General features: G+C 48.2%; 1 protein-coding gene across 35 annotated transcripts in view; it reads left to right on the top strand.

The window, feature by feature from the left end:
- Positions 1 to 25,589, top strand: part of Cacna1c (calcium voltage-gated channel subunit alpha1 C) — a 662,482-nt gene extending 636,893 nt beyond the window's left edge. For all 35 annotated transcript variants that reach the window (XM_050148320.1, XM_050148321.1, XM_050148333.1 and 32 more), the window contains 9 exons: positions 2,135 to 2,236; positions 4,608 to 4,735; positions 5,232 to 5,366; positions 6,641 to 6,993; positions 11,071 to 11,196; positions 13,919 to 14,025; positions 15,115 to 15,218; positions 17,025 to 17,360; positions 19,053 to 25,589. In XM_050148320.1, the coding sequence (XP_050004277.1) occupies positions 2,135 to 2,236; positions 4,608 to 4,735; positions 5,232 to 5,366; positions 6,641 to 6,993; positions 11,071 to 11,196; positions 13,919 to 14,025; positions 15,115 to 15,218; positions 17,025 to 17,360; positions 19,053 to 19,355 (1,694 nt within the window). In that variant the 3' untranslated portion in view covers positions 19,356 to 25,589. The remainder of the gene's footprint in view (positions 1 to 2,134; positions 2,237 to 4,607; positions 4,736 to 5,231; positions 5,367 to 6,640; positions 6,994 to 11,070; positions 11,197 to 13,918; positions 14,026 to 15,114; positions 15,219 to 17,024; positions 17,361 to 19,052) is intronic.
- Positions 25,590 to 25,914: the final 325 nt, after the last annotated feature.

Raw genomic sequence — 25,914 nt, 5'->3', positions numbered from 1 at the left:
CTGATAGCTATATCATAATGCAAAAATGTATTCAGTCCAACTTCAAAATTCCCCATAGTCTATAACAGTCTCAAACTTATTTCAAAGTCCAAAGTCTCTTCTGGGAAGCATGACAATCTCTTAACTGTAATCACTTGTAAAATTCAAACTCAAATATCAGATCACATTCTTCCAACATATAATGCCACAGGATATGCATTACCATTTCAAAACACAGGGAAGGGAGCATAGCAGGAAATACTGGACCAAAGCAAGACCGAAAAACAGCTGTGAAAACTCCAACTCTGCATCTCCATGTGTGATGTCAGCACTCTTCAGATCTCCAACTCCATTCAGCTTTGTTGACTGCAACACACTTCTTTCTCTTGGGCTGGTTCCACTCCCTGTGATCAGCTCTCTTTGTCAGGTATCCCAAGACTCTGGTATCCCCAACATCTTGGGTTCTCCAAGGCAATCCAGGCTTCAACTTCACAGCTTCTGTCTATGGCCTCCCTACTAGGCCTCCATTCAGGGACACCCCTGACACATTCCTGGCCTCAGTGGCTTTCTTTGGGTGCAGAGGCAAATTCCATAACCCATTTCTTCTATCCTTAATGCTAAAGCCAGATCCATGTGGCCAAAGTTGCCAAGTTCTGCTGCTTACTGGAGCTAAAACATGGCCCCCATGTTAAACTACATCTTCACCAGCTTTCTGTTTTCCTTCACTGCCTAAGCTTGGCTGTCCTTGAACTTGCTGTTTAGACCAGGCTGGTCTCAAACTCAGAGATCCACCAGCCTCTGCCTTCTCAGTACTGGTATTAAAGGTTTACACCAACACCCATGGCTCTAAACTTTCATTTATTCCATTCCACAAGTTGGGAACTTATCTGGGTAGGATCTTGTCCTGAGTACACCACTCCCTTTATTTCATTTCTCAATCCATTTATCTCCTTGAACAAAGGATTTAGGTCCATTCCTCTTCCTGATGCTCTTTAGCTCCTCAGAATTTACATTTTGTAATTTACCCTGTTCAGCTTGCTCCTTTTCATTATAAATATTCTTTAGAGTTGCCACTAAAAACCACACAACAGAGTTTATACTAGGCTGTTTTAAGATTTCTCCTATTATGGTAATTAATCCAAAACTCTTCACTTTAATCTCAGGGAGATTATTTGGACAAGGGCAAAAGGGAGCTACTCTCTCCACCAAAATATCACAAGAACAATTTCCAGACAATATACTAAAAGTCTTCTCTGGAGCCTCTTGCGCCAGCTTTTGACATTTCAAACTATTGTCTTTCATGCTCTTACTAGTATGTCCAAGTAAACAGTGCTTACAGCATTCTGCTGCTTGCCTGACCCAGAGTTCCAAAGTCCTCATTCCTCCATACAAAAGCATGGTCAGGCTTAGCACAGCAATTCCCCACTTTTGGTACCAACTTCTGTCTTAGGGTTTACTATTGCTGTGAAGAGACACCATGACCATGACAACTCTTATAAAGGATACATTTAATCGAGAGTGGCTCATTTACAGTGTCAGAGGTTCAATCCATTAGGGTCATGAAAGGGAGCATGGTGGCATGCAGGCAGATGTGGTGCTGAAGCTGAGAATGCTACATCTTGCAGGCAACAGGAAGTCAACTGACTGACACACTGAGTGAAGCTTGAGAAAAAGATTTCAAAGCCCATCCCCAAAGTGACACACTTCCTCCAACAGGACCACACCTACTTCAATAAGGCCATACCTCCTAATAGTGCCACTCCCTTTGGGTCACCACAGAGGTCATTGAAAATGTCAGCCTCAGGGTCAGCCTTGATGCTGCCCTGCAGTGCAAACGGATCAGAGCTGAAACATGAGTGTCTGCAGGCACTGTCAGACTCTTCAGCACTAAGCAGGAGGGAACACAGCTGGGGACTGGGGATGGGCTCTGAGCTGTCTTACAGTGGAGTAGGAAATGAAAGAGAATAGCGTTGGACAAGACATAAGAGGAAGGTCACAGGAAAGGAAGTAAGTAAAGAGATCTGGGAAGGGAAAATGGAAGGAACTAGAAAATAGGAAGATTGGGGAGCAGAATGTGATGAGTCAAGGTGACTTGTGGGGCTTCCTAGTGCAGTCGGGAGCAAGGGTGTTTTCAGTCTACACTTCCTTCTATCAGGAAACCTAGAACAAGCCAATGAGGAGCTGCGGGCCATCATCAAGAAAATCTGGAAGAGGACCAGCATGAAGCTGTTGGACCAGGTGGTGCCCCCTGCAGGTGGTGAGTGTTCCCTGCATTTCCAGACCAGGGCTACTCTAGCCCAGCCTGTAGGGCTTCTCCACCTTCTCTAGCTATGCCAGCTTTGGCAGTGCAGACAGCCCTTGAGACTTCCATGCTTGAGTCCTCCGTGCTTCTGGATCCTTCTTTCTCTGGACCATTCCATGGACTCAGAGGCCCTACTTGGTTGTTATGTCCTACACAAGCTTGGATGTAAACTATCCCGTTAGAAACCTGCTGTAATGCCACATTCACCCTGGGAACAGGCAAGCCCTTCCATGCTTAGGAATTTGGCAGAACTTTCGTGGGAACTCTACCATATATGGGTATAGATTTATCCATAAACCACTGGGCTGACTGCTCTAGAGTTGCTCTAGAGTTCTGGAAGGAAAATTGCCTGAGACTCATCCCATCTTTTTAAAAGCTCTTTTTTTTCCCTAGAGTAGCATTTCTCATGCCTGTCAGGCCACAAGCCTCCTTCCATAGCAAGTACTTCACACCATCTCTCCTGCAATCCCAAGTCAAATTCATAGGTACCCTGCCTGCACTTGTAATTCCCACAGCACTAGTAGAATGCTTTAAAATGAGGTGGTTTAAAAGAAAATGCATTCACTGTAGAGATGCCTGGTACACCCATACAGAAAGCTATAATACTGATGAGACCCTCACACTGAACAGGAGTAACTGTTGAACGTGAGCAAGACAGCACTGAATACTGTCAACACTTTACATGTGTCGTTTACATCCTATTAACATGTTAGTTGAGCCTACAGATTCCGGAAACATCCTTTGGAGGTGAGACTTCCTGTTTGAGACTCCGTCCAAAGGGGAAGGCAGGGTGTGCTAGGAGTCAGCCTGTGTCACCTAATGCTTTGCTGCTTCATCTTTATGACGTTCACTCCAGGAAATGATGTTCGTAGAAGCTATGTGGGTTTCCCAGTGGGTACAGTGTAGACTCAGGCATCCGACTCAGGCCTGAGCAAACACAGGACTCCCAAGTTCATTCCCAAATCCCTCGTCAGGGATCTCCAGGGTTTTCCAGGTGTGGAAATGAGACCCTGCCCTGTGGTAAGCCCAGAGCTTCTGTAGAGTCGGCTACTCTAAAGGACAGTGAGGACAGGAAAGCCATTGCAGGTCCTAAGGCCCAGGCCAACCATCTGTTCTTCTCACACAGAGCAGGAAAGTAGATGAAGGGACCACTTGATTTCCATGAAATACTCCCCCTGAGGACTTTCCTAACATTTAGCTCATTCCTAAGATCAAGACCATGTCATGTGTAGTCTTGTGTGCCCAGCCCAGCATGGACACATGGTCTAAGCCAGCGAGTTGGCTGGAAGGGAAATTGCCAACCTTAAAGGAAGACTCCCCTGCCACTAGCCCATCTCACCCAATTAGAATTGTGTTGGCAATTAGGAGACTGGTCATTTGGTGGTAAGTGGGATCAAACAAGACTTAGTAATGTCCATTCAAGATGGTAGGAAAAGCAAAGTGGGAAGTAACCTTGATAATAACCTTCCTTTTCTGTGAGGGGGAAAATGAGACAAAAACAGCCAGGCATAGACATCAGCATACACTTCTGGTCTCAGCTACTCAGGAGGGAATAAGTCATTTGATCCCAGGAATTGAAGGCCACTTGGACAAGATGGGGAGATCTTGTCTTAATTAAAAAGGAAGAGGGGAAAGAAGGATTGTAGGAGCCAGAGGGGTAAGGGCACCACAAGAACACGGCCCACAGAATCAGCTAAGCAGGGCCACAGGGACTCACAGACTGAAGCCTGCATGGGTCTGAATCAGGTCCTCCACGTATATTTATGATTGTGTGGCTTGGTGTTCTTGCTGGACTCCTAACAGTGTAAGCAGGGCTGTCTCTGACTCTTTCGCCTGCTCCTGGGACCCTTTTACTCCTACTGGGTTGCCTCATCCAACTTTAATATGAGGGGATGTTCTTAGTCTTATTGTAACCTATTATGTTATGTTCAGTTGATATCCCTGGGAGGCCTTCCCTTTTCTGAAGGGAAATGGAGGCATGGATCTAGCAGACAGGGGATGAGGGCTAGGGCCTAGGAGGAGTAGAGGGAGGGGAAATTGAGGTTGAGATGTAATATATGAGAGAAGAAAATATTTTTGAAAAAAGAGGATATGAACATGCTTGCTTATTTCTGGAAAAGCACTCAAGAAACTGGTGGCGTGACAAGCTGTCAAGAGGTGGTAAGCAAGCAGGCAGGGATGTGGGGAGTTTTCAGCCATATGCCTCTTTACATGTTTGCTTTTGCACTAAGAAATTGAAGCAAATATGTTAGAGAAGCTTTCGGTGCTGCAAACAATCAAGGAGTTCTGGCAGAATCGCTCATCCTCTTCTCTCTGTGTGTCTTAGATGATGAGGTCACAGTCGGCAAGTTCTATGCCACCTTCCTGATCCAAGAGTACTTCCGAAAATTCAAGAAGCGAAAAGAGCAGGGGCTGGTGGGCAAGCCTTCTCAGAGGAACGCACTGTCCCTGCAGGTGAGGGGATGAAGGGAGGTACCCACACTCAGGGCTTGGTCACCTCCCTTTGACCCTAGCCAGAGTCCAAGTCTTGCCCAGCTACCTAGAGGCCAGGTCCCATCCCAAGAAAGCTTGTGAGCTCTCTAAACCTCCCTGAAAGTGGTGATGAAAAGGCAATCTTCCCCTTATGCATCCTTGCCCACATCCTTCCCTCAACCGTCCTGCCAGCCTTCCCAGCCCCCAGTCCTCTTAGCCCTCTGCTCCTGAGTCAGCAGATTCTTGGTAGTCTGTAATATGCCTTCATTCCTCCTAGGTAGAGGAATAGGTTCTTCTGCTCTAGCGTGGTTGGGTGAGGTGGGGATGGGGGTCCAGAGAAGCCCGTCTCCTAGTGTGGGTGCCCAGCTGCCTGGCAGAGAAACAGAGAGGCAGGGACTTGTGGAGGAGCAACAGGGTCCTGGCTGACTAAAGATTGGTGAAAAGGACCTGGGTCTTCACATGTCCCTCTGGATTCCAGGCTGGCTTGCGCACATTGCATGACATTGGGCCCGAGATCCGACGGGCCATCTCTGGGGATCTCACCGCTGAGGAAGAGTTGGACAAGGCTATGAAGGAGGCTGTGTCCGCTGCCTCCGAAGACGACATCTTCAGGGTAAGTGCCATGACTAGTGTCTTCACGAAGTTCAGTTATGGAGAAAAGGTGTGCTAACTTGGTGTTTGCCAGATCTTTCTGAGGGGTGCCACGTCCTTCCTAGTCAGCTGTCTCCCGATTCCCTGCCTTCTTTCCAAGCCAACTCCATGCCATGACTTCCTCCTAGGACACAGCAGCTCAAAATATGGCCAACTCTCAGAGAACAGAGGATGTCTGCTTCTGTAAAGACATTTTCTGGGAGAAGTTTCTCATCAGATGGTGTGGAGTAGGAACTCTGGGTTTCTTATAATCTGAAAATCTATTTTATTCACCACTATTTGAATATTTGGCCTGCCTAAATAAAAATACAAACTTTTGACTTTTCTTGGAGAGAAGAAATCAGATTAAGTGGCTGTGTTAGGTGTGGGTTCCTAGGCACAGCTGGACAGCTGTGGTTGCCTTGTTAAGATGGAGCATGTGATCTCCAAGCCACAGAGTCCCCTCCAGGCCTCGAGGCCTCTTGCTTTTTCCCTGCAGTAACATTAGGGCAGTGCAAAAATTCACACACTGCTGGGCCATGAACCCATGGTCTCCCATCCGACTCCCTCCCTTCTAGTTCCTGCCAATCTCAGTTCCCAGGTATGGCTCCCGAGGACCTTCAGATACCACATTAGACAAGCCTTGCCAACCACTATTCCCCAGACCCCTTGCTCCAGGACAAAGAAGGAATATTGGAGAAAAATACTTGTTGCTGATTTTGAATCTCAAAGAACCCTTACAGGAAAGGAAGCCGTGATATAATCAATACAGTAAAGTCTTCCCTCTTAGTTTCAACTTGCCCGATACAGCTTGTCACTCCACAAACCAGTTGTGTTTCCACTAAAACAATCTGGTTCACCTCTTCCGTTCCTTCTTCCCACCCCTCAGCACCCACAGCGAGCTCCACCAAGCTAAGCAGCTGGTTTCTGTGAAGGACACTCATCTTAGACCTGTCCTTGAAACCCAGCCTCAGTCTCTGGTGTTCCCTTAGGAACAGACTTCCAGGGAGGCTTCTAGACCAGCAACCTCTTGCCTGCCCAGGCCCATGAGGGAATTCATATCATGGTGTTACATGTAGAGGGAACTGTGGAACCTTGAGCATCTAAGTCCTCCCTCTCCCATGTGCCCAGAGTGTGTGCCTCTTTTGGAGGGCAAGATGACTTCCTGCAGTCTGTGCTTCTTAGAAGGGGTGAGGGAGGGAGGAGAGAGAGAATGCGGAGAAGCCTTCTCCACCTACTCCTCTCTCTTGTCTACAGAGGGCTGGAGGCCTGTTTGGCAACCACGTCAGCTACTATCAGAGCGACAGCAGAAGCAACTTTCCCCAGACCTTCACGACCCAGCGCCCGCTGCACATCAACAAGACGGGAAACAGCCAGGGCGACACGGAGTCGCCATCCCATGAGAAACTGGTGGACTCCACTTTCACCCCCAGCAGCTACTCATCCACAGGCTCCAATGCCAACATCAACAACGCCAACAACACTGCCCTGGGTCGCTTCCCCCACCCCACTGGCTACTCCAGCACGGTCAGCACTGTGGAGGGCCATGGGCCTCCCTTGTCCCCTGCTGTCCGGGTACAGGAGGCAGCTTGGAAGCTCAGCTCTAAGAGGTAAGCAGGGGGTTAGGCCTGGGCATGAGGCTTCACTCGCCCTAGCCAGATCACACCAGGAAAGACAGACTTAGATCCCTCTGCCTTCTGCGCAGCCACCAATCTCTGGTGGAGACTGCTGCTCTGAACTAGAGCTGGTTGGGGCCAGCTTGTCACCCCCCATCCGCTCCTGCTTACACACGGCAATGACAATGATGACGTTACTCTGTTTCCCAGATGTCTTCTGAGATGCCACACCTCTGACAGTCCTTTCCCCCTCATCCCTCCTCGGCATGTTGACCTGTGACCGCCCCCACAACGTGTGACTTGGGCCTGTGCAACAAACCAGCCCCTGCCCTTTCCCAGGTCCCTAAGCCTGGCTTTTCATCTAGATGAGATTGGGCAATATATCCACCTCTAAAGCTTAAGGAAGCAGGACATGGCTGCAGCAGGTCCACTCTTTACCTGCTCCATCGGCTGTAGGCTCCTGAGCCAGGATGGGAGAGGACACCCTCTGCACCTTCTTCATCACCCTTACCTAGCTGCCCTTCCAGCCTACCAGTTCACAGTATGACTGTCCTTTCCCTTGCCTTCTGGCTTAGAATATAATCAAGAATTTCGGGCATCTCTTCAAACCCCAAGTGTCCTGATCTGCTACCCACAGAGCAGCATACCTGCTCGCTGGTTTTCACACCATCCCATTTCTAGGTGGCTACATACAAGTCTCCATGGCCCATGCATTTGAATGGTTATTGCCATGACATCCATCCTACCTGGTATATACTCTGGGACACTAGCTGCTCTAGCCACCCAACAACATTGCAGGCTCACCCTTGGACCCAGGAGATCTCTACACACAGGGAGTGTGTGCTCCTCTGACGGTTGGCTCCACCTAGGGCATTATTAAGATGAAGCAGTTGTCCCATGCCTGTTCTTGTGGCCCCACCCTTTTCTGCAACGCCACTTCTGTCCCACCTTTGAGGATTCAGTCCTAGTACCAGCTCTTCCCTCCTATGCCTTGCAAAAACCTCTAACTTTTTTAAATTATTTTTAATTGAGCTATATATTTTTCTCTGCTCCTCTCCCTTCCTCCCCCCTCTTCTTCTACCCTCTCCCATGGTCCCTATGCCCCCCATTTACTCAGGAGGTCTTGTCTTTTTCTACTTCCCATTTACCTTAGATCCAAGTATGTCTCTCTTATGGTCCTCATTGTTGTCTAGGTTCTCTGAGATTGTGAATTGTAGGCTGGTTTTTCTTTGCTTTATGTCTAAAAGCCACGTATGAGTGAGTACATATGATATTTGTCTTTCTGGGTATGGGTTACCTCACTCAATATGATGTTTTCTAGATTTATCCATTTGCCCACAAATTTCAAGATGTCATTTTTTTTCTGCTGTGTAGTACTCCATTGTGTAAATGTACCACATTTTCCTTATCCATTCTTCAACTGAGGTGCATTTAGGTTGTTTCCAGGTTCTGAATATGACAAACAAAGTTGCTATGAACATAGTTGAGCACATGTCTTGTGGCATGACTGAACATACTTTGGGTATATACCCAAAAGTGGTATTACTTGGTCTTGAGGAAGGTTGTTTCCTAATTTTCTGAGAAATCATCATACTGAAATCCAAAGGGGCTGTACTAGCTTGCACTCCCACCAGCAATGCAGGAGTGTTCCCTTTACCCCACAACCTCTCCAGCATAAGTTGTCATCAGTGTTTTTGAACTTGGCCATTCTTACAGGTGTAAGATGGAATCTCAGAGTTGTTTTGATTTGCATTTCTCTGATGACTAAGGATGTTGAGCATTTTCTTAAGTGTATTTCAGCCATTTTAGATTCCTCTGTTGAGAGTTCTCTGTTTAGGTCTGTACTCCATTTTTTAGTGGATTATTTGTTCTTTTGATGACCAACTTCTTGAGTTCTTTGTATATTTTGGAGATCAGGCTTCTGTCTGATGTGGGGTTAGTGAAGATCTTTTCCCATTCTACAGACTGCCATTTTGTCTTGTTGACCATGTCTTTTGCTTTACAGAAACTTCTCAGTTTCAGGAAGTCCCATTCATTAATTGTTTCTCTCAGTGTCTGTGCTACTGGGGTTATATTTAGCAAGTATATATACTTGCTCTCCTGTGCCAATATGTTCAAGTGTACTTCCCACTTTCTCTTCTGTGAGATTCAGTGTGGTTGGTTTTATGTTGAAGTCTTTGATACGTTTGGACTTGAGTTTTGTACATAGCAATAGATACGGCTCTATTTTCATTCTTCTACATGTTGATATCCAGTTATGCCAGCATCATTTTTTGAATATGCTTTCTTTTTCCATTTTATATTTGACAATATTTTATATTGTCAAAAATCAAGAGTTCGTAGGTATTTGGGTTGATATCTGGGTCATCAATTTGGTTCTGTTGGTCCTTCTGTCTACTTTTCTGGCAATATCAGGCTATTTTGAGTACTATAGCTCTGAAGTAGAGTTTGAAGTTTGGGATTGTGATGCCTCTAGAAGTTCCTTTATAGGATTGTTTTGGCTATTCTGGGTTTTTTTTTTTTGCTTTTCTTTATGAAGTTGAGTACTGTTCTTTGGAACTTCTAACTTTTTTAAACTTTGATTTTATCTAGTTTTTTCTTTGACAGTTTCACACACATCTATAACATTTCCATCACACTCTCCCCTCCATCACTCTCTCTTATCTCTTTCCACTCCCACCGGTCTCCTTCCTGCTTTCCTGCCTTTCTTTTTTATGTAGCCCGCTGAGTTTACCTGGGCTTGCTTGGATAAGAGCGGGTGAAAGATCACATACTGAGGGTTACCCATTCTCCTCCCCCAGCCAATAGCTCCTCATGGAGGGGTCTGGCCTCCTGAGCCCTGACCCCTCGGCGATGGCATGTTGATAGACCCAGGCTTGTGCAAAGGCAGCAAACAGTGGAATCCTTCAGCTTCCTACCCATTCTCCCCTCAGAAGGAGTGATGCAGATGTCTTGTTTAGGACTGAGCTGTGAACAGTAAATGATTCTCAGCACTCACCTATGAGTCCCTGCTGCTCATGGGCTAAAAGAAGCGTCTCTGACCGAGACTGAACAGAGCACTAATATAAATACTTAGAAGGCATTTTGACAGCGTGTCTGTGTAGTAAACAACAGTAGGTTCCCATAGGCCTAGGGCCCTGACATGCCGGGTCCATGAGAAGAGAGCTACAGAAAAGTACTGAACCACACCCAGGGAGAGGAAGAGCACTTGACCAGAGTTGGAGAAGAAATGCCCGAATGGGCAGGAGGACCTGTCCTAAAAGCAACAGCATTCTATTCAAAGTCACATCCAAATGTGGCAGGTTCTTTAGCTCAGGAAATAGCCAGGCTCAGTACAGCCTCGGGCTTATTCTGCCTGCGTAGAGCAAGCCCTCTATGTGAAGTTTCTTCCCCATGCCTTCACTTCAGAGTCAGAACAAAGGCACACTGAATACGATCCAGGGACTTACCGGTTTCAAACAGTCACCTAAAGGCTCAGCTGTCCACAGCCCTGTGATAATTGCACAGTCCAGGACTCTGCTTCAAAACCAAGCCTTCCCCACTTCTGTCTTTGTGCATGTTCAGGGTTGTGTAGGGGTACATGCGCTCATGTGTGTGTGTGTGTGTGTTTAGAGGCCAGAGGTTGATGTCAGATTGACGTCCTCAATTACAGTCCACTGAGACAGGATCTCTCACTGAACTTGGAGCTCACCCGCTCAGCTAGTTGTGCCCTCTGCTTCTCCAGGCAGGAGCTAGGCTGGCATTCAGATCCTCGTGCTGTGTGACAATCAGTCCACTGACCAGGCCTCCGCTCAGGCAGGGCATGTGTTAGTCTAGTGTCATCAAGGAGTAAACTGAGGCACGGGGTGAGCTAAAGGTCTTGGGCCTAAGAGTAAGTGAGCTAAGGCAGAATTCAGACCTCCCTGACTCTCCCACACAGCCCCGACACAGCTTGTGGCATCTACGGCTCTGTGGCTTCATCAGAAGCCGTGGGACTGTATCTCTGCCTGTGCCCAGGGTCATCCTCCTTGACGAGGAAGAGGCAGGGGGACTGGAAGATGCTGATGCCTTTCTCCACTCTGGATGTTGCAGGTGCCACTCCCGAGAGAGCCAGGGGGCCTCGGTGAGTCAAGAGATGTTCCCCGATGAGACCTGCAGCGTGAGGATGAGTGAGGACACCGAGTACTGCAGCGAGCCCAGCCTGCTCACCACAGATATGTAAGCCTTCTGCCCGGGTGACCCAAAGTGTGGGAAAGGGTGGGGGCTCGGGAGCAGTGCTGAGACCCCTCCTCTGGGACAGACAGTGGCGTATCAGTAACACCTTCCCTCTGCAGTTTGAGTGGTCTCACTGCAGAACACTTCCAGGAAGCCTTCTCAATATTGTTCTTAAACTGTGAGATCAAGTTATAGGTGTATTTCTTAGTCTGAGTCAGTAGACATATATGATGCTTAAATAAACTTGTTCTGGAATAGCTTCTTTTAAGTCTGCCCAGAAAAGGCACAATTGGCATACCTCTTGGGAAAATTTTGCTTCCATCTAGATCTACTGGGTGACTGTAGTACCCATCTGGTGAGAAGGACCAGTGCTTTTTGTTTGTTTGTTTGTTTTGGTTTGGTTTTGGTTATTTTGAGACAGGGTTTTTCTGTGTAGCCCTGGCCATCCTGAAACTTGACTCTGTAGACCAGGCTGGCCTCTAACTCTCACAAAGATCCACCTGCCTCTGCCTCCCGAGTACTGGGATTAAAGGCGTGCACCACCACCGCCTGGCTAGGACCAGTGCTCTTAAGAATTGGATCAGCATATATTTTATGAATGCCTAGAAAAAAGGACCTCAAAGATGCCAAACACAAAGTAATGTAAAAAGATGGAGCGTTCATGCCGTACTGTCCATGTCTGCTGAACTGGCACAGTGCACCCCAGAAATACTGTCTATTACACAGCCGTCAGCAGACTACTGTGTAAGGAAGTGGGCATTAACTCCTAGACATAGTCATCCCACGTTCTCTACATATATCAGATGGTCACACCATGCCTCATAAATATGCAGTTAATCATAATTGATACAAATAAATAAAATAGAAGATCAGCAGAAGACAACAGAAAGGTACTGCAAGAGTAAATATTGTTCATGATGCATGTGCTTAAGTATGTGCCTCTCTAGGCTCCTTGTGAAACTTTTAGGTCTACTGCACACACCCTTCACATTCCTGAAAGTGCTTTGGTATGCACCAGCTTCTTGGGCCCTTAAAGTTAAGAAAGGCCTGGATGGAGAGATTCCTATTCTTACTGCATGCTTACCTAACTCTGAAAAGGCCAGCTTCAAATCCGGGAGATTTTACTGACTAGTTAGGAAGCTAAGAAAAGGAAGAAAATGTGGACCTTTCTAACCAACTGCCCACAGAGTAGTACCAATGCCAAGGGGCACAGACATCTGAACAAACCCAGAAGCAGTGTAGCTGGTGTTGTGTAGCAGACCAAGCAGAAGTCAGATCTGCAAGAATGGGGACAACTGAGTAAGAAGAAAATGTACTGGGGAGGGCTTATCTAGCTGGGAATGGACGCAAGGCTTGGGGCAGCATAAGAATATGAGATCCTCATGTCCCAAACTCCCCTGCACAGATATATGTTCTTGGAATCACTGTGCTTGGTTGCAGGGGTGGAGTCAGGAAGCAGGCTGCACAGTGTCAGCCTTCAAGCCTAGCTCAGTGGTAGGATGCTTTCATGGCATGCTTATGGTCCTGTGTTCCATCCTCAGCGTTACAAGAAAAGAAAAAAAGTAAACTTAAGAAAAGAGTATTAGCGGTGGCAGTCTATGATCTAATCTACACCACTGGGGGCTGGAATGTAACTGTGCTTCTCACACGGAAGACTGAGCGACTTCAGTGGGTGATGGCCAACAGTCACTGAAAAAAATAATACCGACTACAGTAACAGAGAAATTGAGTCAGAGAGTGGCTTGCAAAAAGTGCAGGGTCTCACATGGCTAGGGATGTCTGATACCGGGGATAGGTATGATATAGTTTTCATTATGAGGCACCATCAAAAAACTTGGAAGTCCTCAACTAGAGGCCCTGGGCAGTTGTTCTCAGAGACCCATGGGTAGCCATCCCTTTGAGATTCGCCTAGACTCTTGGAGAACATGAATATTGACATTATGATTCATAACAGTAGCAAAATTATAATCATGAAGTAGCAATGAGAATAATTTTGTGGTTGAGGGTCACCACAACCTGAGGAGCTGTATTAAAGAGTCACCGCATTAGGAAGGTTGAGAACCACTGTCTTAATTGCTGCTACTGTCCTGCTATCTGCAGACTGGATGATTACAGGATCACTACAGACTGTGACTTATGTGCTTTTGACAGTGAAGAGATAGTCACACAGAGAAGAACTGGAGAGGTGGGGGAATCTTGGGGCAGCATCAAGAGTTACCAAAGTGAACAGCATAGAACTACTATGTAAAGACAGGCAAGCATCTAAGGTACTTCTGAGAGAATGCGCTAGGCCTAGAATTCTTCTTCCTACCTACTTCTCTATAACCAAGAGATCCTCCACTGGCTGAAACTAGAAATGCAAAGCTCAGTGTGAGAGTACTTGTCTAGCATGCACGAGGCCTGCAATTCCAGCCCTCAGCCCACAGGAAAACAATAAACAAAAAATCAACCACAAGGCTCCTGCACAGCATATGTATCAAGAGCTGGGACATCCCCCCGCTCCCCCGCCGCAACATGCAGGCCTGTTAAACAACTACAGTGCCGAAGTGCAGACACAAGTCTCTTAGCACGCCTTGCTACCTGCTCCCCACACCTGTAGTATAGGCACACACATGGACATTGCCTTCACTAAGCAAAATGGAAACTTCTTCTGGGGAGAGCAGCTGTCCTGATGGGTGGCGCCCCTCAGCCTTCAGGAGCCAGCGCTAAGGGTTCTCTGTTCCAGTCTCTCCTACCAGGATGATGAAAACCGGCAGCTGACGTCCCCAGAGGAGGACAAGAGGGAGGTGCAGCAGTCTCCGAAGAGGAGTTTCCTCCGCTCTGCCTCTCTAGGTAAATTCACGGACTGCCCTGTAGATGCAGACAGCCGTCGCCTCCAGGGTGGCAATGGTCAGGCACCAGGGACAACTGAGAAACTGAGCCCACTGAGGCAGCCTCTAGAGATGGGCTGGTAAATGTACACGCTGACAAGATGGTATGGCAGGCTTTCTTGGACCACCAGCCCCCAAATCATGACACAGAAACTTATTAATTGTGAAAGCTCTGCCTTAGGTTAGGCTTATTTCTAACTAGCTCTTATAACTTTAATTAACTCATTTATATTAATCTACATTTTGCCTGTGAACTTTTTACCCCTCTTCCATCTTGTACCTCCTCTTTTCTCTTCATGTCCTCTGGTGTCTCTCGCGTACCTAGATTCATCTCCTCCTCTTTTTTCTCTCCGAGGAAGTCCTGCCTAACTTCTTCCTTCCTAGTTATTGGCCATTTAGCTCTTTATTAAACCAATCAGAAGGCACCTTGGCAAAGACACATCTTCACAGTGTACAAAAAGATTCCACAGAAAGATAGTTCTCCAAAGACATAGTTTGTTGGAATAGGACCTAGACGTTGACTACTCAGATGCCTCAGAGATAAACTGAGGCCAAAAAAAAAAAAAAAAAAAAAAAAAAAAAAAAAAAAAAAAAAAAAAAAAAAAAAAGCTTGAGACAGATAACACTAGCCCTCGCACCTCACCTGAGAATGAGTCTCTCTCGGTCAGCTTTCTATCACTGCAGGCAAACACCTGACATGATCAGCTTAAAAATAAGAAAGACAATTTTGAGCTCACGGTTTTGGAAGTTTGACTCATTACTTTTGGGCCTGTGGCAAGGTGGAGCATCATGATGGAAAATGTGCCTTTTGCTTCCTGGCCAGGAATATAATGGAGGGAAAGAGATCAGCGTCCCATGATCTCTCTCAAAGACACATCATCAAAGGTGGAAAACCTCCCATGAGGCTCCTCCTTTCAGTTGTACCAAACTGGGGACTAAGCCTTTAAGACATGACGCTTGCTAGATGTTGTAGATCTAAAGTGTGGCGGAGCTGTCATAGGCCGGTGCCATCACCCATGCCCTGATTCTAGTTCTTTATCCACTTTTGCAGGTCGAAGGGCCTCCTTCCATCTGGAATGTCTGAAGCGACAAAAGGATCAAGGGGGAGACATCTCTCAGAAGACAGCCTTGCCCTTGCATCTGGTTCACCATCAGGTATTAACACCTGTGGACAGGCCACACGCCTTACCCTCCCCTAGGATGATGGGGGGGTCCCAGAACCCCTGTCTCCCCTTCTCAGGTCTCTGTGAATCCGCTCCCCTGGGGAAGGCCATCCACTGCTCTGCAGATACCACAGTCTGTGACGTCTCTGTGAGATCTTGGCAAGGGTTCCTTTCATATTGTAACCACAAGCTCCAGGGCTCGCCAGCTTTCTCCTTACAGTGCGCAGATATCCCTCCCCGACACACTGCCTTTCGCTGCACACGCCGAAGCAGAGACAGTCAGACCTGGGGTTTGATGGGACCTGGGAGCTGAGCGCCACAGCCATCTGTCTACCCACCGTAGTGCAGAGATGATGGCAGCACCCGCCAGCAGCACAGTTAAGAGTAGGGGCAAGCTGGGCATGGTGGTCGCGCTAATCACAGCACTCCAAGAGACTAAGGCAAGAGGAGGTAGGGGATGGTCTCGAAGGAGGCTAATTAATGAAGTCTACGCTAGCGTGGCACAGCTGAGAAAGTGAAAACACAGTGTCACACTCGCTCTTGGTGACATAGAACAAGTAGGAACTTCAGGCTACAGTCAGTACATTACCTGCAGCAAATGGGGACCCAAACCTGAGCCCTCCCCCCATTGTAATTACAAACTCCCTTTGGGGCCTGTGCTGTCTGTGTGTGTGTGTGTGTACACGTGTGCATGTGCTTGTGTTTGTGTGTGTATGCTTGCACTTGTGTATACACGTGTGTACATGTGTATCTCTGTTAGTACATGTGTGCATGTGTATATGTGTGTGGTAACATGCTCACAAATGTATTTTATAAACTGCTCCAACTTCGTCTCAAAGCCAAAGCACTGTCTAAATAGGGATATTGTCATGAACTTCCCAACATCATGAACATAGCTTTATGCTTCCATTAGATTTCCAGGTCCCCAGAAGCTCGGAACCCTCGTAAGCTGGGGAGAGGGAAGAAAAGGAGGATGGAGGGACACTATGTGTTCTATTTAGAAAGATTTCTCCAAGTTGGTTTTGTCCATCTGTCCTTGTGCCCACGGGCAGGAAATGAGGTTTCTCTCTGTATCCCTGTGCCACCTCCAATCCGTTCTCTCTGTTCCCACCACAGAGCGTCATTCTTTTTAACAGACATATCACCTCTGAACAGTAGACACTGCTGGGAGTCACAGTGGCAGCGGGAAAGCAGGGTCACCCTCAGGATTCTCGGGAGCATTTGGGGAGAGAGAAAGCAGACACGGGAATCATTAATCGTGGTGCAGTCGGCTGTTAAGCAGGAGTGGAAACACTCCGCTTGAGATTGACGGGCGTTATCAATGGGCCTATCTCATTGTAAAAGTTAAAATAATGACTACCGGTTTTGTCTAGTCCTTTATGATGGCCTTATCACGCTTGGCTTCACACTGGCCATTAGGCCGATGCATAGAGGCGGGCCCTGGTAAACTCTGGCTCTATGGAGAACGCCTCATCATTGCCCTCTCTGCCCTAACGAGAAAGCCAGAGTGACTATATCCAGAGACTGTGGATGGCAGAGCCACGCTAAACAGCGGATGATACTGGTTATACTTAATTGCAAGGTCCTGAAGCTAGAGGGAAATGCCACTGTGTTAGAAAGAAATGCTCATTAAAATATCTCTGGATATTATTGAACCTCACACCAGGTCTCAGTGAGGTAGACAGGACTTGGACTTTGAGAATTCTAGGCAGGACCCACTGGAAAAAGATTCGCTTCAAAGTTACTCAGAAGGCAGAGGACTGAACCCTCCTGGTAACTCCTTGTCTTATGTCCACAGGCATTGGCAGTGGCAGGTTTGAGCCCGCTCCTGCAGAGAAGCCATCCTCCTACCAAGTTCCCCAGGCCATGTCCCACACCCCCTGTCACTCCAGGCAGCAGGGGCAGGCCTCTCCAGCCTATCCCCACCCTACGGCTGGAGGGGGCTGAGTCCAGCGAGAAACTCAACAGCAGCTTCCCGTCCATCCACTGCAGCTCCTGGTCTGATGAGACCACTGCCTGTAGTGGGGGCAGCAGCATGGCCCGGAGAGCCCGGCCGGTCTCCCTCACTGTGCCCAGCCCAGCTGGAGCTCCAGGGAGACAGTTCCATGGCAGCGCCAGCAGCCTGGTGGAAGCGGTATGTGAATTCAAGGTCCTGGGGAGGGAGAGGCCCCAGAAAACAAGAGACTTTTGTACAGGGAAGGAAGCCTGGCTCCTTCCCAAGTTGACTGGGTGTCAAATGGGTAAACTAGAAAAATGCTGAAGGAAGCCTGACCTGCAGAAAATTGCAACCATGACTATACAAGAGGATAGCGTTGGGCGTGGTGGACAGGGAGAAAGCCCTTAGTAAAGCATGGACCAGTGAACCCTAGGAGAGGTTCTACTGCCTCCCAGTGTTCACGTGTACTGGAGCATGTTCCTACAAAGAGGGCCAGACTTCTCTTTGCGCAACCCGGACTGCTCAGAACAACGTCCCAGCACTTTGGAAACTTGCCAAAGGAAGCTGGCCTTTTCAGGGCTTCCCGTGGCCAAGTTTAAGATGGCGCTTTCCCTCCTTGGCTTCTGTTCCTCCTTTAGAGAGATTTTACTGTCCCAATTTCTCTGCCTCTGAGGAGCATCTGTTCCAACCCTAGCACCACATTTATGGGCCTTTGACAAGCTGAAACAGACTTCAATGAGTGTGGCAAGGTCCTTAGAAACCATCTCCTAGGAGAACTGGTGGAGGGGAGACCTTGCCGACACGGCTTTCCCCACTAAGAGGGCTGTAAAGGAGCTAACCTCCATCACTGGACATGCCAAGCAGAGGCTGCATCTGTCCTGTGGTCACATGGACCTGGGAGTGGAGTGCAATCAAGTAACCTTGGTTCTTCCAATTCAGAAACACTAATTCTTGAACTTGATTGTCCTCGGTCCATCTCAAAAATCTCTGAGAGTTTTCCTAGGTGTGGAGCCTGTAGGTGTAGTGAAACATCTGGAGAAATGGGTTTCGGCTCTCATGATTTCCCACTGTGCTGGTGAAGACAAACAGGTTCAAAATTAGCACGGTGTGGCCGGAACAGGCAGGGTCGCAGTAGAAAACTCAGGCAAGGTGAGGAGAGAGTGACTCGGGCAGAGGAGGAGCAACAAGAGCCTGGGAGAAAAAGAGACGGCCCTCGCTGCCGCATTCTACCCCTTGGCTCAGAGATTTAGTGACCTTCCTTCTAGCTAGTCACTGAAGCAGCTGGCAGGAAGGGTGGACACATGTTGGTCACCTGCAGCCCTTGCAAACAAAAACTGAGCATGTGTCCTCTTCAAGGAGTCCTGGAGCATGCGTCCTACAAGGGCAGCCCTGGAGAGGCAGACAGGTGGGGGCAGTGGCTAGCACCAAATAAAAGTGAAGGCTTCTTGGAAGGGGCAACATGAAGGATGTCTTGGGGGGCAGAGAGGAGAAAAGAAAGGGCAGGCTAAGATCTGCCTGTGGGAAAACAGAGTCCACAGCCCCTCTGCCAGTTTCTCCGTTGGTGATAGGCTATCCTCCAACCTAAAGCTCTCTCCTCCGATCTATCTGTGCATGCCCGCTTCCTTCGGTCCATACTACATCTCTACTTTCCTGTGAGTGCTCCTCTTAGTACACAAATACAGACACACAAACATGCATGCACACCCCACACACATGCACGCTTATGTACACGTTCGCACCTGCATGCGTACATCCATCTATACGTACATACCCACATGCACATGTTATGTACACACAGATGCTCTTCCTCACAGCAGCCTGTGACTTCACCCTTCCGGAGCTTGGAACTCTAGTGACCACGCCCCTCTTCTGTCTTCTTCTTCTTTTTAGGTCTTGATTTCAGAAGGATTGGGACAGTTTGCTCAAGATCCCAAGTTCATCGAGGTCACCACCCAGGAGCTGGCTGACGCCTGTGACATGACAATAGAGGAGATGGAGAACGCCGCAGACAACATCCTCAGTGGGGGCGCCCAGCAGAGCCCCAACGGCACCCTCTTACCTTTTGTGAACTGCAGGGACCCAGGGCAGGACAGGGCTGTGGTCCCGGAGGACGAAAGCTGCGCATATGCCCTGGGGCGAGGCCGGAGCGAGGAGGCGCTCCCGGACAGCAGGGCCTACGTCAGCAACCTGTAGTCCGCAGGACTGACCAGACGCGGGTGTTTTTTTATTCGTTTCAATGTTCCTAATGGGTTCGTTTCAGAAGTGCCTCACTGTTCTCGTGACCTGGAGGTAACCGGAACAGCGTCTTCATTCACTGCTGTCGGGACAAGCCTCAGAGCTGGGCGGTGTGCGGAGTCGGCTTGTCAGGGGAGAAGGCCAAGGCCGTGGTGCAGGACTCCAGCACCTTCCCGCGGCAGCACCGCCCAAAGGACCCCACCCCCCTAACCAAAAGGGTGTTTTCCCTTGCTTGTATAAACAGTCATTTGCACATGTTCTGTCTGAGCCTGGCGGTCTCGATGGAGCAGGGACCCAGAGATCTAAGGCGGGAGTAGGCCAGTGCCCCAAGTAGGGGAGGTGGCTATAAGGTTCCAGTAATGCAGGTTTGGTCCCTTCAGGGACCCGTCCCCTGCAGGAGTAGACGCAGGTGACCGGAGCTGGTGCAGACCGCACCACCACCGCCCTCAGCTAGCCAGGCCAGGGGGCGCAGGCTGCTGCTCGGTGATCTTGGTTTCACGGTTTGACGGTTCTTGTTAGCATGTTTCGGTTTTCTGAGTTTGGGTTTCTTTATTATTTTGTATTTGTTGTGCTTTCCCACGGGGAAGGGAGGAAGAAGAGCGTTTACAGTTGCGCAGCCTCACTCACCGTTTCCACATTTGCGTTATTTAAGTCGGATTTGTTTTATTATATTCTTCAAATGGTGCGGTTTCCCCCACCCCTCTTTTTCCGAAACCATGGAGCGAGGGCTCAATAGCACCACAGGAAAGTTTACCTGCTCTGTGTATGCCCAATAATTTGTTATAATTTCCTTAAGTAACAGCACCTTCCTCCCCCTTTCTTTCCGGTTTAGTTGACAGTCACAATCTGCAGGTAACAGGGCTGTTAGATAAAGTGTTGCGTGCCTGAGCGGTTGAACTGGGCTCCTTTCTAAGCTGGGTGTATGGACAGGTTCAAGAGAGAGGATGTATGAGCATCTGTGTGTCACACGTGTGTCCATAGTGGGTCGTCTGTGTGTGTATGTGTGTGTGTGTGTGTGCACCCACACGGTGCGTGCGCACCCTCTCCACCCCGTCCTCTCCACCCCACACAAAAGTCCATAGATCCCCGTTCCGGTTTGACTGCAGGGAGTTCTGAATCTGGGGCTATTCGAAAGCAAAAACAAATCACTGTCTCCGCTTCTGCTTCTGAAACGAGAATCGGTAACTGCATTTCCTGTCCCACGAGATATGCAAAAGCAATGCAATAATATCCATTTTAAAATACGATTGTGAGTTGTGTCGGCATTAAAATTCTATTTTAAAAAACACAAAATTTAAGGGAAAAAACTCAAGAAGACATTTTGCTTCGATATATTCTGTGTAATGTTTTATTGCATTGATAATGTTTCTGTTGAAGAAACTGTTATACTTGAATTCAGGTCAGTTTCAGTATTTTTCAAATATTTTTTTAAAAACTGAATTGCAATTGTGCCAAGCAAATATAATGACTTAAGTTTGTTTTAAAATTCACTTCTTGTATATTTTGCTGCATGTAAAGTAAATCATTTTGTATTTGGAGTGTAACAAGCTTTCCCTTTGAACTCTTAAGTGCTTTTTCTACCTGCGGTTGGGGAGGAGATGGTTTTCTTTCATTTGCAAAGTGAACAAAGGTGTGCCCGGTGTCAGTCCTCACCCTGCTCTCCGTGGGAAGGTCTGGGAGGTACCTTTTTGCATATCTTGTGTCTTGTTCCCATTCCCCTCAATCTTTCCCAAAACCGTGTGGTAAGACAGTCCGTGCCACTTCTTGCTTTGCAAGATCAGGCATGTTTCATCCAGCTCTTCACTTGCTGCCTTCTCTGTGGATACTTGTTCAGGATGCTCCTCTGGAGAGGTGGCTGACTTTGTCAAGCACTCCCACAGCCCACATCTTAACTGAGAGGATGAGGTGACAATCAGGCTGGGGCAGAGGTAGGACAGATTCATCTTGGAGCCATGATCTGCCCAAACATGGATAGCCATAGCCGTGACTAGATTAAGGTGACTGGGTAGGCCTGTGATCCTTCTAGAAACTATCCTTTCCTTCCTCCAAAGCAGGAAGGCAGAAAAGCAAGGGATCTTGATGAAGGCGGGGACATCGGGATCTCATAGGGATGGAAGGAACAGATCGCTCTGGGGAAAATAAGACTCAACCATTCACGCAGAATTTACCTACGTACAGGATATCTTCTGGTCCCAGGGTCCTTCCAGCCTATTTGGGGAATTATGTGAGAATCTGCTAGAAATTCAGCAAGGTTGTTCCTCAGTGATAATGCTCTCGTGGGCTATTTCATGAAAATGTAGAGAGAGGCAGTGTTCACAGGTTAACCAGAGTCTAGAAACAGCATTTCTCCTTAAATTCCCGTGCACCGTCGACCCAGCATCCTCTTCAGTACCATAAGGGCTTCTAGATATAAGGATTAGACGGCATCCTTTGTCTTGTTTCTGAGACTGTTGATGTGCCTAGAGTGACGATGGAGAGGTGAGCCCTCTGATTGGCTGTCTGGTTCTGGCATGCATCTGCCCCCTGGGGAAAGGTGGTGTTTTGATTGTTCCTACCCATAGACATGCATAGGCTGCATACTCTCTCCTCAGGCTGCCTTGACTGCCTGTAGAAGCTTTGATCTGCATTGCCAGTCTTCTGACCAATGACACACAGTACAGGCCAAGCTTCTGCAGCCCCTTCCAGGACTCTGCCCAGTGTGGCTCCCCAACTCCCCAGCCCCTCACCAGTCATCCCCACAGGCTGCCTTCTCCTCTATGGCCAAGAAGACCAGAGTAGCCTTTCATGCATACACTGCGCCCTGCAAGAGTGGCACCATCAGGGACAATGGGCCCCTGCCCTTTATTGTTAGGAGGAAAGAAGGTTCAGTGCACAGTGGGGCTTTCATGCTTGGCGTCATGACCACCTACATAAGACTAATGCATGCTGCCTGTGGCCAGGACAGAGAGGACAGTGAGTAGGAGAGCCACTGAACAGTACGCCAGACTGTCTCCTCCCCGCCCACCATGGAGTTTTCCCAGTGACTCTTCTAAATGGAACTGCAGGCCTTCTGCAATCCCGGTAGCCCCTAGATGGCAGGGAATTGGCCCACAGCTGGGGACCAAAGGGACCAGAAGGAGCGAAGGGCTTGTACTTTCATCTCCATGATTAGCTGTCTCTTTTATTTACGCTCTGTTCCTATATGTGGCCATTTTATATAGACAGAGTCCTGTTGGTTCCTTTCTGCCTAGTCCTAGAAGGTTCTTCATATTTTCAGGTTAAAAGAGAGAGACTTTCCTAGTCCTTGTTTGATTTGTAAATGTCTTCCCTCTTAGCTGTGGTTTCCATCGTAACCTGACGAATCCAAGGCCCAACTCTGTCATTTACCTTCCCCTGGTACCAGACACCCTAACAGAAGGCAATAGGGAGCCCTTCCTTTGCCAACATCAGCACGTTTTTGAGAACAAAAAGGAAGTCAGTAGAAGGAAAGTGGCTGCTGTCCAGAGGCCAAGAGATACACTCCACTGCTCCTAAAGGCAGGCCAAGAGATCAAGGACCCAGATCAAGCATGGAGTCGAATCTGATAATCAGGGCTTTTAGCCTTCTTATCCCACATTTCAAATGTCACCAAGGGGAAGGACCTTCCATCCTGGGTCCTTGAGTGACTGAAATGTCCTCATTCAGGAGCTAGAAACAATTGACCTGAGGAAAGATCATCTAGCTTTCAGAAGAGCTACTCAGAGCCCAGGGAAGCCAAAACGGGCTGTAAGCATTCCTGGTTGATTCTGTCTTCAACAAAGCTCTGGCTCGGAAGCAGGCATCAGCACAGAGAGAGTTAGAGGGGAGTGAGGGCGAGGAAAGGGTGCATCCTGACCCCGTCCGTGTCACCTCGTCTTATGGAAAGCCCTAGAAAAGGCCGATGGCTCCATAATCTGCTTTGGAAGCTGTGAAAAATGAATTCCTACCCTGGGTGTTTTTCCAGCTAAATCAACCTAGCTAGAGATATATGGTCCCTACCTGACCATTTGAGGCCCCTCCGCCATACCTCGCCAAAGAGTTTGCCAATGGGAAAGTGGTTGGGGGAACTTGGGTCTCCCTCCCCAAAGCCCATGTTCTACAGCAGCTGCCATGGTAGAGGTGTCCTAGAAGGTTGTGGGCGGGGAGGGGGAAGCACCCTATCTATGACGTCAGTAACAGGGACCTTCCCTTCCTTTAGCATTTACTCCTCTTCCTCCTCCCCCTCCTCCTCCTCTGCAAGCCCAGTGAAGGGAACACAGAGGCAAAAGGAACCATTTGCAGATTCTTACAGTGTTTCTTAGGCCATAGCCTTTCACCTTGTTAGGGAGACAGTTGAAACACACCACACACACACACACACACACTCACACCCTAAAGCACAAGTGCTGAGGTGTTGGCCACGTAGTAATCTTTTGAGGACTGTGGTAAGCATGTCCAGCCTGTTCAGTCTGTAGCTCTATGTCCCAGAACAGCTATGGATGCACTCAGTGCATGTGTAGGTGATATCCTATTATAACAGAAAAGCACAGAACACCTTTGAAGGGGAACGTGTGGAAGAAACTAGAACAGTTTCCATGGGTGGAAATGGTGACCGTTTATTCATCTACAGTGAGGAAACGCTACCACTCTTTTCCTCCTTTTCCTCCAGCCATCTTAAGAGATTTGATCCGTACAGTACGTGATGAAGGCCTGGCCTTCCTGGTATGTGAGGAGGACCAGGTACCATCTCGGAGAGGGAGTTGGAGTATGTAGCTGGATATATCAAGCATTGCAAATCAGTTCGATACTGACAGTAAAGTCGGAATTGAGATTTTTCTGTTATGTTTCTTCTAGGTCTCTGCTAGCAATAAGGAAGGCAAGGCCAGAAAATGCAATGAAAATATGAAATGTCATATCACCAGAGTCAACCCGTCTCAGATGTGTAACCCCCTCTTCCCCACGGGAAATCGTATGCACCCCAGTTTCCCAGAATCTAAATGAATGAATGTATAAAGGTCACAGACCAGGTGACGTGCCCTCTACTCCAGCATAAATGAGTCCAGTTCATGCAAATTTGCCCCCTAAAGCTTCCCTGCTGCTTCCCTCAGCAGGGTCATTACACAGACGGTTTGGGAGAGACAGAGGCTATAGGGAACTGGAGGGTAGTTTCTTTTCTTCTTTTCCTTTTTTGGGGAGCAGTGTGGAGGTACAGGGGGTTGAGCCAAGGTCTTTCCTTGTGCATGCTGGGCAAGCACTTTAGCTTCTATGTTGCCTCCTAAGACTTCCCAGCATGGAGAACCACACCAAAGTTAAAAGCAGGGGAGAACCCTTGGGAATTGAGGACAGGTGATTTGTGAGCAAGCAGTCCCCGCAGAGGGCCCCTTAGAAGGCATCACCGGGACTGCGGGCTTTATGGGTCCCTTTCTGTGCCCCACCCACCCAGCACACATCCACACCTGCATCCCGTCCCCCAGACTTGAAACCCCCTCTCAGCCTTCCCGCCAGACCGTGCACCCATCTACCCTGCCCAGCTCGGGCGTGAGCTGTGTTCTTGCCACCCCAAACAGCCTGGGTGGCAGGAGAACCACTGGGTTTACACACATCTGTGACCATAGCAGTTAAGAGCAACCTGCGGGGAAAGAAGCCATTAGGAAACAGGGTGGCAGATCCCAGGGGTGAACGCTGCACTGCCTGCCTCTCCCATAATACTGCGATTCTACTTTGATCTGCCAGTGTTGCTAAGGAAGACCTTCCTCCATGTCAGGGGTCCACATCACGCCGCGCCCATCCCCCACGCGCCATGTGTCTACTCAGTCCACTTCATGTCCCTGAGAAAACCTGTGTCATGTGCCATGCCTGTTCCCAGAGAGGCACGGAAAGATGAACAGGCTTCTGTGTCGCTCATACACACCTGCACATCCCACGCCTGCCCCTCCAGACTCCACGACACCACAGTCCGACTGTTGTAAATATTGTACAGTTTGTGATCATCCAATAATCCTGTTGTCAAAGGCCCTGCCTGCTGCGCCTTCTCCCCCTCGAGCGAGGCCAGGGAATCTAGACGGGGAAACCTTCAAGGAGAGCTTCAGGGTCCATCTCTGTGTGAGACGTTACTGTATATTCCTGTAAGATTGCATTTTTATCTAAGGAATGATGTTATTTAAAAAACAAACAAAAACGCAAAAAAGAATTGCAAATAAATTTCTTAACAATGTCGCTCTTGGTTTAATCAGTATCTCCCCTGTTCCACACCTCTCCTTGTCTTGTCTCCTGTTCCTACAGGTCACAGAAATAGATTTAACCCTTAACAAGGTTGACCTTGGTTTAATTAGCATCACCCCTGTTCCACACCTCTCCTTGTCTTGTCTCCTGTTCCTACAGGTCACAGAAATAGATTTAACCCTCATTGTTTCACTTGCATCGGATCCTTCAAAGCAGGGGACAATAGGGGATGTGACTCCAGCATAATTCCCTAATTTCATGACCCCAGTGGATCTTACAAAGATGTTCTTTCATCTATACAAGGGTCAACAAAAATGGC

The sequence above is a fragment of the Alexandromys fortis genome, unplaced genomic scaffold, assembly GCF_014885135.2.
Source record: "Alexandromys fortis isolate MF-2015 unplaced genomic scaffold, M_Fortis_MF-2015_v1.1 scaffold_59, whole genome shotgun sequence".
Lineage (NCBI taxonomy): Eukaryota > Metazoa > Chordata > Mammalia > Rodentia > Cricetidae > Alexandromys > Alexandromys fortis.
Note: the sequence above shows the minus strand (reverse complement) of the source record. Positions and strands in the feature narration are given on the sequence as shown.